Source organism: Oncorhynchus kisutch, linkage group LG14, assembly GCF_002021735.2.
Source record: "Oncorhynchus kisutch isolate 150728-3 linkage group LG14, Okis_V2, whole genome shotgun sequence".
In the NCBI taxonomy this organism is placed as follows: Eukaryota; Metazoa; Chordata; class Actinopteri; order Salmoniformes; family Salmonidae; genus Oncorhynchus; species Oncorhynchus kisutch.
This window is the reverse complement of record NC_034187.2, coordinates 79,438,020-79,454,495: the sequence shown is the minus strand read 5'-3', so window position 1 is coordinate 79,454,495 and position 16,476 is coordinate 79,438,020. Positions and strand designations below refer to the sequence as shown.

The 16,476-nt window shown below is 42.0% G+C and overlaps 2 protein-coding genes across 3 annotated transcripts; one reads left to right on the top strand and one right to left on the bottom strand.

Moving 5' to 3' along the window:
• The first annotated feature begins 5,183 nt into the window (after positions 1 to 5,183).
• On the top strand, positions 5,184 to 9,708 carry LOC109879891 (small nuclear ribonucleoprotein Sm D1). Its single transcript, XM_020472084.2, has 4 exons — positions 5,184 to 5,351; positions 6,242 to 6,318; positions 6,624 to 6,815; positions 9,474 to 9,708. Exons 1-4 carry the CDS (start codon positions 5,338 to 5,340, stop codon positions 9,548 to 9,550), a joined length of 360 nt encoding a protein of 119 aa, XP_020327673.1. The 5' UTR covers positions 5,184 to 5,337; the 3' UTR covers positions 9,551 to 9,708.
• Positions 9,709 to 13,028: 3,320 nt separating this feature from the next.
• Positions 13,029 to 16,326, bottom strand: znrf2a (zinc and ring finger 2a). Of its 2 annotated transcripts, XM_031789019.1 has the most exons (6): positions 15,888 to 16,284; positions 15,360 to 15,537; positions 14,944 to 15,085; positions 14,488 to 14,583; positions 14,255 to 14,360; positions 13,029 to 14,169 (listed from the first exon to the last, which is right to left on the bottom strand). In XM_031789019.1, exons 2-6 carry the CDS (start codon positions 15,522 to 15,524, stop codon positions 14,112 to 14,114), a joined length of 567 nt encoding a protein of 188 aa, XP_031644879.1. In that variant the 5' UTR covers positions 15,525 to 15,537; positions 15,888 to 16,284; the 3' UTR covers positions 13,029 to 14,111. The 2 variants fall into 2 exon arrangements, with proteins under 2 accessions (XP_031644879.1, XP_031644878.1); XM_031789018.1 differs by having other exon boundaries at positions 15,360 to 16,326.
• Between the last annotated feature and the right edge of the window lie 150 nt (positions 16,327 to 16,476).

Genomic DNA, 16,476 nt, shown 5'->3' with positions numbered 1-16,476 from the left:
GATTATAATTCTTAGTTAGTCATTAGCTAACAAGTGCTAGCCTGTTGAAAGAGCCAGAGACCAAGGAAATAAAGCAATTAGCCAGGCTAGGCTACATGGGGGAGTGGAGTTTATTCAGCTACATGGTGTGTTGCCTGGACACAACCATATACAGAGTCAGACAGGGTCTTTGTTTTTTTTAGCTAGCTAGCTAACCCTTATGTTGAGTCTGATCCTTAAACCTCAACCCTGGAGAAGGCACTGCGTTGCCGAAACGTTGGTTGCTATACCCATTAAACTTTTGGGAACATAATTAGAGTCTGCGACTTTCTTTATTTCTTTATAGAGTCTGACACTTAGTACACTGTGTATTGTTCTTGGGATTTCATCCATGGTGTGAAAATTGAAGTAGCTACGTGTGTTGGGCAAACTTCACCATGACAAGCTTATGAACACTGTGTTATAAATGCTATGTTATGAACACTGATAAGCTATGTGTTGTAAACACACCATGCCACCAAAAGCGAGTGGTTGTTATGGTTGATCATTTTTGGCAATTGTAAACTGATTTGCTTTGAATCCGTGACAGGATGTTGTAATGCTGTTGACATGAGAAGACAGAGAGAGAAGAGAGGAAGATAGAGAGAAGAGGAGAGGGAGGTGGGGAGAGGGAGATGGAGAGAAGGGGAGATGGAGAGAAGGGGAGAGGGTGGTGAAGTGTGTGCTGGAGGCACACACCTGTCTATAGTGTGGGTCCCACAGTTGACAGTGCATGTCAGAGCAAAGACCAAGCCATGATGTCGAAGGAATTGTCCGTAGAGCTCCGAGACAGGATTGTGTCGAGGCACAGATCTGGGGAAGCTTACCAAAAAATGTCTGCAGCATTGAAGGTCCCCAAGAACACAGTGGCCTCGATCATTCTTAAATGGAAGAATTCTAGAACCAACAAGACTCTTCCTTGAGCTGGCCACCCGGCCAAACTGTGCAATTAGGGGAGAAGGGCCTTGGTGACCAAGAACCCGATGGTCACTCTGACAGAGCTCCAGAGTTCCTCTGTGGAGATGGGATATCCTTCCTGAAAGAAAACCATCTCTGCAGCTCTCCACCAATCTGCAGCACTCCACCAATCAGGCATTTATGAGTGGGCCAGACGGAAGCCACTCCTCAGTAAAAGGACATCCCCACAGCATGATGCTGCCACCACCATGCTTCACCGTAGGGATGGTGCCAGGTGTCCTCCAGACATAATGCTTGGCATTCAGGCCAAGAGTTCAACCTTGGTTTCATCAGACCAGAGAGACATGACAGCCCGCTTGGAATTTGCCAAAAGGTACCTAAAGACTCTCAGACTATGAAAAACAAGATTCTCTGGTCTGATGAAACCAAGGTTGAACTCTTGGCCTGAATGCCAAGCATTATGTCTGGAGGACACCTGGCACCATCCCTACGGTGAAGCATGGTGGTGGCAGCATCATGCTGTGGGGATGTCTTTCAGCACAGGGACTGGGAGACTAGTCAGGATCGAGGGAAAGATGAACGGAGAAAAGTACAGAGAGATCATTTATGCAAATCTGCTTCAGAGCGCTCACAACCTTAGACTGGGGTGAAGGTTCACCTTCCAACAGGACAACAGCTCTAAGCACACAGCCAAGACAATGCAGGAGTGGCTTTGGGACAAGTCTCTGAATGTCCTTGAGTGGCAAAGCCAGAGCTTTGCCACTCAGCAATGCTCCCCATCCAACCTGACAGAGTTTGAGATTATCTGCAGAGAATAATGGGAGAAACTCCCCAAATACAGGTGTGCCAAGCTTGTAGCGTCATACCCAAGAAGACTCTAGGCTGTAATCGCTGCCAAAGGTGCTTCAACAAAGTACTGAGTAAAGGGTCTGAATACTTACGCAACTATGATATTTCAGTCATTCAAGGGTTTTTCTTTATTTGTACTATTTTCTACATTGTAAAATAGTAGTGAAGACATCAAGTGTGAAATAACACGTATGGAATCATGTAGTAACCAAAAAAGTGTTAAACAAATCAAAATACATTTTATATTCTCCAAAGTAGCCACCCTTTTCCTTGATGACAGTTTTGCACACTCTTGGCATTCTCTCAACCAGCTTCACCTGGAATGCTTTGCCAACTGTCTTGAAGGAGCAGTCCAACTCATCCCAAACCATCTCAATTGGGTTGAGGTTAGGTGATTGTGGAGGCCAGGTCATCTGATGCAGCACTACATCACTCTCCTTCTTGGTCAAATAGACCTTACATAGCCTGGAGGTGTGTTGGGTCATTGTCCTGTTGAAAACAAATGATTGTCCCACTAAGCGCAAATCAGATGGGATGGCATATCACTGTAGAATTGCTGGTTAAGTGTGCCTTGAATTCTAAATAAATCACAGACTGTGTCACCAGCAAAGCACCATCACACCTCCTCCTCCATGCTTCACGGTGGGAACCACACATGCGGAGATCATCCGTTCACCTACTCTGCGTCTCATAAAGGCACAGCGGTTGGAACCAAAAATCACAAATTTGCACCCAACAGAGCAAAGGACAAATTTCCACCGGTCTAATGTCCATTGCTTGAGTTTCTTGGCAAGTCTCTTCTTCTTATTGGTGTATTTTAGGAGTGGTTTCTTTGCAGCAATTTGACCATTAAGGCCTGATTCACTCAGTCTCCTCTGAACAGTTGATGTTGAGAAAATTCTGTTACTTGAACTCGGTGAAGCATTTATTTGGGCTGCAGTTTCTGAGAGAGATAACTCTAATGAACTTATCCTCTGTAGCAGAGATAACTCTGTGTCTTCCATTCCTGTGGCGGTTCTCATGAGAGCCAGTTTCATCATAGCACTTGATGGTTTTTGCGACTGCACTTGAAGAAACTTTCAAAGTACTTGAAATTTTCCGAATTGACTGATCTTCATGTCTTAAAGTAATGATGGACTGTCATTTCTCTTTGCTTATTTGAGCTGTTCTTGCCATAATATGGACTTGGTATTTTACCAAATATGGCTCTTCTGTATACCAACCCTACCTGGTCACAACACAACTGATTGGCTCAAATGCATTAAGTAGGAAATGAAATTCCACAAATGAACTTTTAACAAGGCACACCTGTTAATTGAAACGCATTCCAGGTGACTACCTCATAAAGCTGGTTAAGAGAATGCCAAGAGTGTGCAAAGCTGTCATCAAGGCAAAGGGTGGCTATTTGAAGAATCTCAAATATAAAATATATTTTGATTTGTTTAACACTTTTTTGATTACTACATGATATACTGATTACATACAGTAAGTATACTGCTGTTACTGTCTATTATCTATCCTTTACCCCTATCTACAGTATACTGCTGTTACTGTCTATTATCTATTCTTTACCCCTACCTACAGTATACTGCTGTTACTGTCTATTATCTATCCTTTACCCCTACCTACAGTATACTGCTGTTACTGTCTATTATCTATCCTTTACCCCTACCTACAGTATACTGCTGTTACTGTCTATTATCTATTCTTTACCCCTACCTACAGTATACTGCTGTTACTGTCTTATCTATCCTTTACCCCTACCTACAGTATACTGCTGTTACTGTCTATTATCTATCCTTTACCCCTACCTACAGTACACTGCTGATACTGTCTTATCTATCCTGTTGTCTAGTCACTTTACAAGATTATGATATAAATTCTGAAATAATGTGTTTAATTCTAATAAGCCATGTTCTACTTAATAAAAGTAGTCATTGGATTTAGAAATCAATCAGAAAAGGCAATCATGGTTTAACTTCACTGTTGGGTGTAGGGCATTTTTTAAAAGTTTAGTGTGCAACCAGCCTAGTGGTTAAGAGTGTTGGGCCAGTAACCAAAAGGTTGCTGGTTTGAATCCCCGAGCCAAACATGTGAAAATTATGTTGGTGCCCATGAGCAATGCATTTAAGCCTAATTGCTTCTGTACGTTGCTCTGGATAAGAGCGTCTGCTAAATGACTCAAATGTAAATGTAACCATCGGAAGTAAATCAAAATGTTTTTGGTCACGTACACAGTTCAGCAGATATTATATCTGGTGCAGCGAAAATGCTTTACGTTACTTTAGTAGTGCAGTAGTGTTTAGTAGGGTGTAACGTGATGCGCACAGATCATACAAACCATAACCTGGAACGATGGAGTATGGATTTGAAAACTTTATATTTTTGTACGACACCATTGTTAAGATAATTGTTTGTTTATCGCAATTTTGTTCACGATTAGTTTTCTATTCCATTTTGTTTCTTTGTTTTGTATTTTCTTGGTATTTTCTTTAATGTTTCGAGGCCAGTGGGGTTGTAACCCAGACGTCTGCTTTTTATATTACTGTAACCTTGGCGACCATAAACATTGGTGTTATTTGCGTCTCCATGGACGATACTTGATACATAAAAAAAAAACTACATTTCTTTCAACGTACTTTTATTTCATTTGGTCACTATAGAACACTTGGTTCATGTTACAGTGTAAATGCTTTTAACATGAGAGTTGGACAACCTCATAAAACAAACAACATTGATTAAGGTGCGCCAACAATTGCTCATACTATCAGTCTCGTCATACTTAAAACTCAATCTTTACTCTTTCTTTTCTGTGTAAAAGAAGGTGAGAATCTCTCACACTTGTTCTTTGAATGTAAATTTGTGTCAGAATTTTGGGAAAACATTGCAAAATACTTATTTACTATTATGAACACTGCCTATGTTTTGACATTAAATATATAATATGTTACAATTGCAATGATAACAAGACCACTGAAATTATTGTTAATTTTTTAAATTCTTGTTGCCAAGTACTTCATACACAAACAAAAATTACAAAATTACAAATTTTTCTGATTGAATTCAACTATCTTTTAAAACATGAACCCTAGTGAATAACAACAAGAATAACATCTTCCTGAATCATAATAAGATTTTTTCAGAGTGAATTGCACTAAAATAGTTAATTTTTTTGTATTCTTTTATTGATATTTTTTGTATGTTTGAGTGTTTTCTTGTTAATACCTGTGTTTTGTTTTGTTAGACATGTTTGATGTAGCAATGTAAGTCGATTTTTGTATCATGAATTTAAAAAATAATAATAATTGAAAAGCACCCCGGAAAAAAATTGAATGACTCAATTTTTACTGTCATGCATTTCTATCAACCACTAGAAGGCAATGTTCACTTATCTTTTATTTTTGCATTTCCTGGTTCGGTCGAGTTTTTATGACGTCGGTGATCCTGCAACGAAAACGTATTTAATTCAGCAGCGGCCTATGATCCCATTTGTACGCTGTAATTATTTTGTTTTGTCTTTGGTGGAGGATTTGTCTGTATTCCATCACCAACATGAAACTCGTACGGTAAGCATATTCTAAAAATCAATCTTTAGTCTTACGCTTCAATGCAAGGTGAAAAATATGGGGTTGAGTAGCTGGATTGATTTAGATTTGGAGTGCGAGTTTGTTCGCTGAAAGTAGTCAACGTTAGTTGATGTGATTACATGAGAGATATGCAAAAGCGACTAGCTAAGTTATTCTTTGTTATATAATGAACGGGCTTTCAACCGCGAAAATAATATGCAACACGATCGTACGACTGCCTTTGAACTACCTGGCGACTTTCTATACGCCATTGTTATCTGCTAACCACAGATGTGCTAACGTGCTATTGACGTTAGTTTGCTAACAGTAAGCTAGAAAACCACAGTGCAGGAAGGGCCTTGGATGGTATCCCACCAACAATAGTTCATAACAATATTTAGCTCTTGTCTAGTGTTCTGGTTGGTGTTCATCTTTCTCGTTTGTTTTGGACATTGCACACAGTAAACTAAGTAGCTACTTACCACTTGCTTCGTCCCGCAAAGAGCCAACATTGTTTAGACTGATGGCTCGTTGCGGGATCTTCCGTAGCCTGGCGTTCTTGATCAACCCAATCTAAACTACTCAGTTACACCAAAATACTTACGATTCGTCGGGTTGAATGTGTCCTTAGCAATCAAATAAGCTTTTTAAACACGTTTTTATCCAGGGTCTTCCATTTTCCGCCTGTAGAAGTGGGAGAACTTGGTACCCTACTGAGTGGTCTAGAATGGCCTACAGACGAAAAATAAGAGACCTTGGATAAAAACGTGTTTTTAAACCCGTTTCTGTCAAAACAATGGCTCGTTAAGTTGGTAAGAGATATTCACAACTTGATTTCTTGTAACATTGCCTCTACTCATAACCAAGCTGTTTTTCCCCCCCTCCTGTAGTTTTTTGATGAAACTCAGCCATGAGACTGTGACCATTGAGCTGAAGAATGGAACCCAGGTCCATGGGACAATCACGGGTATGGACCATGTCCCCTCATGTCTGGCTGAACAATGGCTACACCTCCACTTAGGACTATTGAGATGCATCCAATCTAAACAAGGACAAAAGTCAAGTTTAGGCTGCTGTAGCTGCTCAGTCCAAACAATGTTTACTATTGTAGCCTGTTGTCCCAAGTGATGTTTTTATTAGGAAACTCTCCACTGTTAGATTAAAGTTGGTGTTTTATGTTGGCGCTCTTTGTCAGACACCTATGAGTAGGGTAGATGTGAATGAGAGTGCATTACCATAACATTAATGATTGTCATTAACTGTGTGCCTCAGGTGTGGACGTGAGTATGAACACTCACCTGAAGGCGGTGAAGATGACTCTGAAGAACCGCGAGCCCACCCAGCTGGAGAGCCTCAGTATCCGTGGCAACAACATCAGATACTTCATCCTGCCGGACAGTCTGCCACTGGACACCCTGCTGGTCGACATTGAACCCAAGGTCAAGTCCAAGAAGAGAGAGGCTGGTGAGTACACAAGGAGACTGGGAGGAGGGGTGTGAGTCTGGTCAACATATCAGTGGAATATCGAAGGTTCCTGTCCTTGCCTCCCTCTGGGGATCAGAGGGAAATCGAGGAATACTTTTTAGATTCCACCAAAGTCAGTTCATTCCTGGTTCTCGAAGCCAGTTCCACAGCATTTTTTCATTGTTCTGTTCTAATCAGGGACTGAGTTAGACCTGGGATACCAGGTGTGCAATGAATTATCAGTTAGAAGAGAGACCCAACAGGTTCTGGCCCTCGTAGGATCAGTTTAGTTTAGTTCCCCTAGTATAGACTGAAGGCTTTTGTGCCAGCCCAGAACCAACACAGCAGAGTTGGCTAGCCAAAGACTTTCTGGTGAATTCAGTCAGGTGTTAGGTCGTTTGGCTGTAACTGAAACCTGTACTCACTACAGCGGTTCAGGGCCAAGAGCAAAGACCACGTCTGTTAAACTACTAGTTGAGGCATGTTGTAACTAGTTCAAATCAAACTTTTTATTTATACAGCCAAATTTCAGACATGGAATGCAGTGTGGAAAAACTAATTTAAATAAAAGCTGAAACATTTTACTACAAACAAGAAAGAAAAGAACTAAAGAATGAAAAACCGAACGACTAAAAAGCAAAGCTACAAATATTTATTTTAAGATCTCTTTTAAATATGTCCAATATACCACCCCTACTTTGTCACAACACAACTGATTGGCTCAAACGCATTAAGGAGAAAATAAATTACACAAATTTTACTTTTAAGAAGGCACACCTGTTACTTGAAATGTACTGCAGGTGACTATCTCGTGAAGCTGGTTGACAGAATGCTATGTGTGCAAAGCTGTCATTGCGGAAAAGGGTGGCTACTTTGAAGAATCTCAAATATAAAATATTTTGATTTTGTTTAACACTTTTTTTGCTTACTACATGATTCCATATGTGTTATTTCATAGTTTTGATGTCGTCACTATTATTCTACAATGTAGGAATACAAAACAATAAAGCAAACCCCTTGAATGACTAGGTGTACAAACTTCTGACCGCTACAGTGTGTATATAAACGGTGCCGGACCCAAAATCAAACCTTGTGGAGTGTCTCGTGTCATTAGGATTTTCTCGTGAGTGATATTCACCAATTGTGACCAAAAACACTACCTGTTAAATAGATCCTAAACCAATTTTAGAACTGGACCGGAGAGGCCAACCCACCTCTCCAGTCTGTCCAGAAGGACATCATGGTCAACAGTGTCAAATGCAGCACTTAAATCCAAGCGTTTGGCATCTGTGTTGGCTCTAAGATAATTTACTGCTTTAACTAAGGGTGTCTTTGTGCTGTGGTAGACACGGGAACAAGATTTGTTTTTTAATAGTTGGCACTTTTTTAAAAAATTGTTTTTATTTGAACACCAATTTCTCCTGAATTTTGCTTAAAAAAATGTACAATGATGGAGGCCACTGTTCCTGGGGACCTTCAATGCTGTATAAATGTTTTGGTTCCCTTCCCCGGATCTGTTCCTCGACGCCATCCTGTCTCAGAGCTCTACGGACAATTCCTTCCACCTCATGGCTTGGTTTTTACTCTGACATGCACTGCCAACTGTGGGACCTTTTATATAGACAGATGTGTGCCTTTCGAAATCATGTCCAATCAATTGAATTTACCGCATGTGGACTCCAGTCAAGTTGTAGAAACATCTCAAGGATGATCAATGGAAACAGGATGCACCTGAGCTCCATTTAGAGTCTCATAGCAAAGAGTTTGAATATTTAATGTAAATAAGATATTTATGTTTTATTTTTTATTAACTTGCAAAAACATTTTACCCTGTTTCTGTTTTGTTTGCTGAGGATGTTTAAATTTTTTTTAAATCTGTTTTAGAATAAGGCTATTTTAACAAAAATGTGGAAAAGGTCAAGTGGTCTGAATGCTTTCTGAAGGCACTGTATATATTGATGATTTCTAAATCCAGGCACATTTTAACAGGTAGGCTATTGATTATAGACCTAATTTAAGATGCCATTTCACCCATATTCTTGGACAACTAAGGAAAGGACTGTTTTCACGTGTCCTAACTCCACTGCTGCCTCCACAGCATTGTTCTCAACACCGATATGATGGTTAACCTTGCTATTATGCACATAACTAGGAAAAGGCGACAATTCAACATCGCACTGTTTCAGAACCGCGGTCAGCAATCACTATCCAACACCGGTTTGTATTTTATTAGTGTAGCACCATTATGTAATATAACTGTATACAATTTCAGTAGCACGTCTTAGTGATGGACTGTACTATCCCCGTGGCCTCCACAATGGATTAGTCTCAGACAGACACGAATCAGGCTGGTGTGGTGTAGGTTACTGCTTGACTAAAAGAATCTCGGTTTACCAACAGCTTGTCGACTAAATGGAGTCGGCCTTACATCCTTCTGATGATGCCATGACTGAGTTCTCGCCTTCAAAAGATTTGCTTCATCAGACTTAAATCAAAACTGGAAATCCCGCCTAAAGTATTGATGAGGGCAAATGCTGTTCAGTCAGCGACCTCTCCCAACAAAGACCAACGAGACCCTAGGAATAGGAGAGTCTAGACATTTGTGATGTGTAACTCGTCTCTAATAATTTCTTCCCTCTCTCTTCAATCTCTCTCCAGTGGCTGGGCGTGGAAGGGGCAGAGGAAGAGGGCGTGGCAGGGGGAGGGGCCGAGGCAGGGGAGGGCCCAGGAGATGATCGCCATGACGACGCAGATGTCAGTCATGTCCTACTGTTTGTACAGCAACGTTTTTTTGTCACTTTTTTTCTCTCTCAGGAAACTTTTGTGAATCCTGGGCCATGTTTTTAGTTTTTTCTTATTTTGTACATTAAAGATGTTTCACACGAACAGCAAATTAGGTGTCTGTGCTTTATTGCCTTTCTTTAGTTGATGTGCACGTTGTGTAGTTCAGAAAACGTCTGAGGCTTTATTCCAGAGGAATGTTTTTTGGGTGGGCTGACTGGATCAAAATCTTGTAAATGAATGATGATGTTTCAGCCGCGTGAAAACGCTACATTTGATCCTTTGTGCTAACCTCGTTCCACCATCTTGATCTCGGAAGCTTACAGGACGGTGGATGAGGCTAGTTCTTTGTCCATCAATAACATGTTTACCAAATATCCACCACCTGGTAACCCATCCGTAGTGCTACTGATAAATACTGGGCCAGGATGGTAAAGATGTCAATGGATCACTTTTTGGTTGAATTCAGCACAGGCTGGTCTTTGGAATGACATACAATAACATGATTGTCTCTCATGCCGATGAACTGTATGTGGAGATACGTTGCCCTGTTTAGATGACATTTTTTCAGGGTTCGAAAGGGAATTAGGATATGACTAAGGGAATGTAGAAATAATATAGCGTTAGTGGGATTTGCACAAAACTAAAACATAAACACAACATGAAATGTGTTTTGTGAGCTGAAGTAAAACGTCCCAGAAATGTTCCATACGCACAAAAAGCTTCTCTCCAATTTTTGTACATCTGTTAGTGAGTATTTCTCCTATGCCAAGATAATCTATCCACCTGACAGGTGTGCATATCAAGAAGCTGATTAATTAAACAGCATTATTACACAGGTGCACTTTGTGCTGGGGACAATAAAAGGCCACTCTAAAATGTGCAGTTTTGTCACACAACACCACAGATGTCTCAACTTTTGATAGTGTGCAATTGTCATGCTGACTGCAGGCATGTCCACCAGAGCTGTTGCCAGATAATTTAATGTTGATTTCTCTACCATAAGCCTCCTCCGACGTTTTAGAATTTGACAGTACATCCAACCGGCCACACAACCGCAGAGCACCTGTGTGTGGGTTAGCGGTTTGCTGATGTGAGCGGTGTGCCCCTTGGTGGAGGTGGGCTTACGGTATGGACAACAATTGCATTTTATCGATGGCAATTAGAATGCACAGCGATAGCTTGACAAGATCCCGAGGCCCATTGTCGTGCCATTCATCTGCCACCATCGCCTCATTTTTTCAGCGTGATCATGCAAGGATCTGGACACAATTCCTGGAAGCTGAAATTGGCCCAATTCTTCAATTGCCTGCATACTCACCAGACATGTCACCCATTGGGCCAGTTTGGAGTGCCCTGGATTGACGTGTACAACAGCATCTTTCAGTTCCCGCCAATATCCAGCAACTTACCACAGCCATTGAAGAGTGGGACAACATTCCACAGGCCACAATTAACAGCCTGATCAACTCTATGCGAAGGAGATGTGTGAGCATGAGGCAAATAGTGGTCACACCAGATACTGACTGGTGGTGTGATCCGATCCACGCTCCTTTTTTTTTTTTTAAGGTATCTGTGACCAACCGATGCATTTCTCTATTCCCAGTCGTGTGAAATCCATAGATGAGGGCCTAATGAATTAATTTCAAATGAATAATTTGACTAAAATTAACTGTACCTCAGTAAAGTCTTTAAATTGTTAAATGTTGAATTTTATATTCTGGTAGTCTTTTTCAGCACTGCTCAGAAAACCAACAGGTTTAATTAAACTAAGATATTGAGTATTACATATTTTATAAACCTAGCTGTGACTGACATTTCTCCCGATGGCCAAATAATGTGTACTGTAGCCATGAACACTCATAAGTCATGCACTATGCATTAACTCAATTAGCCCCTTTTAGCCAATGAGATGAGCCGGACACACTAAGAATGCCGACTGCATGGGCGATGATGGGTTGTAAAAGTGTAAATGATTATATCACTATTTCACTTTTACATATTTTAACAGGTCTATTTATATGGTTTCAAGGCTGGCATTCTCGCATGAACCTGGTTGGTAACTTGCTTACTATCTCAAGGTTTTGGTCCAGACTCCAGCTGCGAAACACGGCTATATTTCATTGCACCGGCCGACTGAAGGTAATGGACAAGTAGGCTAGCTACGATTAGTTTGGATATTTCAGACTCTCCTGAGGTAGCTTGTAGGAGATCACCAAGTAACGTGGAGTTTAACAATAACATAGAGGATATTAATTTATCCAGTCCATAAAAAGAATAGAAGGGACAACAATAGAAATTGAATAATATTGTCCTCACTTACGCAGTGAAAAATTGTCAGACTCCAGCCACACTAGTCATAGACTGTTCTTCCTGCACCGGTGTGCCAAGTCTAGGTCCAAAAGGCTCCTTAACAGCTTCTAGCCCCAAGCCATAAGACTGCTCAACAGTTAATCAAATGGCTACCCGGACTATTTACATTGCCCCCCGACCCCCACGTTGCTGTTGCTCGCTGTTTATCTATGCATAGTCACTACAAATTACCTTGACTAACCTGTACCCCCCAAACATTGACCCGGTACCACCTGTATATAGCTTCGTTATTTTATTACTTTTAACCTTTTATTTAGTAAATATTTTCTTAACTGCATTCTTGGTTAAGGGCTTGTAAGTAAGCATTTCACGTTAAGATCTGCACCTGTTGTATTCAGCGCATGTGACAAATAAAATGTGATTTGAAAAAATGTGCCTGTCACAAAGGGTCTTTCTTTCCGTTTCCCATCTCTCCTCCCCCCATCCACTCTCCCAACCCCTGCAGGACTACACCTTGAATGAAGTGCCTTGCTCAAGGGCACATTTGCAGATTTTTCACCTTGTCGGCTTGGGGATTTGTACCAGTGACCTTTTCGATTACTGGCCCAGCGCTTTTTGAACCGCTAGGCTACCTGCTGACCCTGCCTGTTCCGCACCTGACCAAGACAAAAATAGTTTGTGGCTGAATCTAGTTGATGATCCAAATTTATTTATAAAGCACTTCGTACATCAGCTGATATCTCAAAGTGCTGTACAAAAACCCAGCCTAAAACCCCAAACAGCAAGCAATGCAGATGTAGAAGCACGGTGGCTAGGAAAAACTCCCTAGAAAGGCCAGAACCTAGGAAGAAACCTAGAGAGGAACCAGGCTATGAGGGGTGGCCAGTCCTCTTCTGGCTGTGCCGGGTGGAGATTATAACAGAACATGGCCAAGATGTTCATCCCTATTGGGTTCTGGTCAAAAGTAGTGCACTCTGTAGGGTTTAGGGTACCCAGACAGACTCCATGAAGACTGACATGAATTGGATGTGGGCTTGGAGAGATGAATGGTTCAATTGAAACAGGAGACACTAATATATTTAAAGGACATATAAGGAATGTGAATGAGTTACTTCAGAAATCAATTTGATATATTTTTATTCTTAGTTTCTTAAACCTCTGAAAGTCCTGATTCAGTAATATTAAAACACAGTACATATGTAACACCCATGATTTAAACATACATTAATGATATTGTGTACATATATATATTGACTATATTTTTACAGTACCTATTCTGGAGCTGATTTGTGCTTTAGTTCTTTATTCGATGAATTCAAGCTCTTATGCAAAATATACAGATCACAGTGAAGTCTGGAGTAAAATAAAGGTTTTAATTCCCTGTTTGCTACCTTTAAATTGATTTTACACAACCACAGAAATAAAAATGGAAGGTCAACAGAACATGCAATTTCATAATTGACATAAGTACAAATGAAGGTCAGAAGTAACTGCATGTTTCAGCCACAGCACTCAGACTGTGTGTCTTACTACAGTAGAAACGTCTGTCTAAATACCCTCATTCTACACCGTTAAAATCAAACCCATTATTCCATTGTTATAATACAGTAATACTAAACAATGAAGGTATCCACCCCTACCCACTAGAGTAGATCTGAGAGGAATATGAAGTCTCGCTGTGTGTCCATGCGCCACCGTGTTCCTCAAGTCATCATCGTTCATCAGTGTCTTATATAAGCATGAGCAGCGTCCTCATTGTCAGTCAGTCAGCTGAGGTACAACTCTCAGAAGACGGGTCCTGGCCTAGTCTATTGAAGTCTATGGTGAGCATCTCTAAATGAGCATTCCAGGCAAATTAGAGGTATCCTGGTGAGGCAAAAGAGTAGGCTGCACTTTACAGGCTAGAGTCGTCATTCTTCAAACACTGGTCAGACATAGATATAAGTAGAGTAGATTCACAGACCAGCAGGTCAGCCATAGATCTAGGTGAAGTAGATTCATAGGCAAGCACATCATGTAGATCTAGGTAAAGTAGATTCATAGGCCAGCATGTCATGAGGACGTAGATCTGGATGAAGTAGATTCATAGGCCAGCATGTCATGAAGAAGTCGATCTAGGTAAAGTAGATTCATAGGCCAGCATGAAGACGTAGATCTGGATGAATTAGGTAGATAGTGGACATGCCGTGGGTATCTGAAGCTTTAATCCGAGGGGTGCTCTGGACACGAACGATTCACCTCAAACCACTCGTCTATACACCTGAGAGTCGGAGAGAGAGGAACCACGAGTAAAATAACAGCATCTTACTGTGATCATGTGTGTGTGTGTGTTTGTGTGTGGTTACCCTTTGTGGTAGATACAGAGACAGGGCAGTCTAGCGATGGTGTCTCCCTGCTCCATCTCGTCTAGACAGATGGCACACTCCTCACTATCCTTCTCCAGAACGTCCTCTGGGACAAAACACACCACATTATCATCACCATCCTGACATCACTACCATGCTAGCCAATCAGAAGGCCAGACGGACAGGCAGACTAACAAGACATAACACACACACGCATACAGTCACACACTGACCGTTGTAGGCGAGTCGTGGCTTGGTGAGACACATGATCAGGTGGATCTCCATCTCATCTGACACCAAAAACTTACTGCACACAGGACAGTGGAACCCTGGGAAATATAGAACCGGACATGTCAGCGCTCACACACACAAATAGGTCATAGGTCAACCATTGGAGGACCACAAGGTACTCTTCTTATCTGCCCAGCGAGGGTAGGGGAGGGGGGGTGAGAACAGCCCAGCGAGGGGAGGGGGGGTGAGAACAGCCCAGCGAGGGGAGGGGGGGGGGGGGGGTGAGAGGGAGGGGGGGTGAGAACAGCCCAGCGAGGGGAGGGGGGGGGTGAGAACAGCCCAGCGAGGGGAGGGGGGTGAGAACAGTCCAGTGAGGGGAGGGGGGTAAGAACAGCCCAGATTCCTTGTTGTGAAATAAGATGTGGTGTAGACAGTCAGGCCCAGGAATACACACGTACCTCCCAGTAGGTTAGGGGACAGGTGAAGTGGTAGAGAGCCAATCATCAGCTGGTGTTCTCCTCTCTCCCAGTCTGGCTCTTCCTGGTCCAGACTGTTACCGAACACATCCGTCCTGCTCCGCCCGCCATGAGTTACATTAAGCTGGTGGACACACACACACACACACACACACACACACACACACACACACACACACACACACACACACACAGTCAAGATACTGGACATAGATATGACTGAATTACACAGGCATAACTGACCATGTTTTTAACCTGTGTACCACATAGACTGTGTTAGCCTCCTGAACTAAAAGCCTTGGCATTGGCTTGGTGAGCTAAAACAAATCTCCATGTGTCAGGCAGTTACTCATCATGTAACTGTTGTCCCAAACCACTTCCATTACACTCATACACACCTGGTGGTAGGAGCTGGGTCGGTTCCATCCGGTGTAGTGAATTTGGGGCCCACCAGGCCCAGCTGTGTATCTGAACACTGGGGTAGTGCTGCCTCCAGAGGGGACAGGGCTAGAATATGCCCGGGTTCGACTCTCAGGCATGGGGCTACTCTGCCTGACACCCATGATGGCTCCTGTCCTGTTGTCCACAAAATATGAAGTCCTGTAAGGTCTGTGAAACAGAAGTTTTAGCCAGTCCTCTACAGTCTCATAAAGCTTTCCAAAATCCCATCGGGGGTCAGGTGTTGAAAATGGTCCTACACACTGTGCAAAGTTTCAGATAATTGTTTATTCGCTATATCAATTTGATTATATCTGTCCCTATTCAAATAAACCATAAATAGCCTAGGAAAAATGCTGGAAACTCGATGTCACAATAGAGAGACAGAGAGCGCATGACTGTGTCCAGTCCAGCAGTCGTGTAGACAGCCAAAACAAAGGGAAACAGACAAAGAAATATCAGTGGTTTGAAAAGTCAATAAAAGTAACCTCCAATATAGAACGGAATTATTTTCGATGGACAAAATGCACTCCCGACTCTTCAGTTCGAAGTGTATTCGTGCGTCGCAGAATTATTCCAATATTCCATGCGCTTTGGGTGGTTTGCCGCACAACAACTCAACAACTCCTACACCGCGACTGTCCCACTTTAGTGACTATATGCATACTTCTCGATTACAAACTGAATTTAAAATATAGGCTATTACAATCTCACGAGTGTCTAAAAGAAAGCGGCGTCGCTCTGAGTTCGAGCTGATCTGCTGTAGTCTATCTAGTCTGCTGACTGTGATTGTTGACGAGAGAGAAGCAGGAGCTGCCCTAATGCCCTCTTCCTCTTGTGTGTGTGTGTGTGACAGGTCAAGTGACGTCAACCCCATGAGCAACAGTTGCACGGACACAGATCATTACACAGGGTTTCCAAAACGATGTCTTCACGACCCCAAGCGGTGCGTGCACGTGTTGGTCTTTGCCCGAACAGTACACAGCTGATAAAAATTATCACGGCTTGATGATTAGTTTATTATTTGAATGAATGGTGTAGTGATAGGGGAAAAAACTAACCATGCAGGGAGTTTGG

Coding starts and splice junctions, on each gene's coding strand:
- LOC109879891 (XM_020472084.2), top strand. Junction 6,319..6,623: donor GGTCCATGGGACAATCACGG/GTATGGACCATG, acceptor TGTGTGCCTCAG/GTGTGGACGTGAGTATGAAC. Junction 6,816..9,473: donor GTCCAAGAAGAGAGAGGCTG/GTGAGTACACAA, acceptor ATCTCTCTCCAG/TGGCTGGGCGTGGAAGGGGC.
- znrf2a (XM_031789018.1), bottom strand. CDS start 15,524: ATGGGTGTCAGGCAGAGTAGCCCCATGCCTGAGAGTCGAACCCGGGCA. Junction 15,086..15,359: donor GACCCAGCTCCTACCACCAG/GTGTGTATGAGT, acceptor TGTGTCCACCAG/CTTAATGTAACTCATGGCGG. Junction 14,170..14,254: donor CTCTGTATCTACCACAAAGG/GTAACCACACAC, acceptor TCCGACTCTCAG/GTGTATAGACGAGTGGTTTG.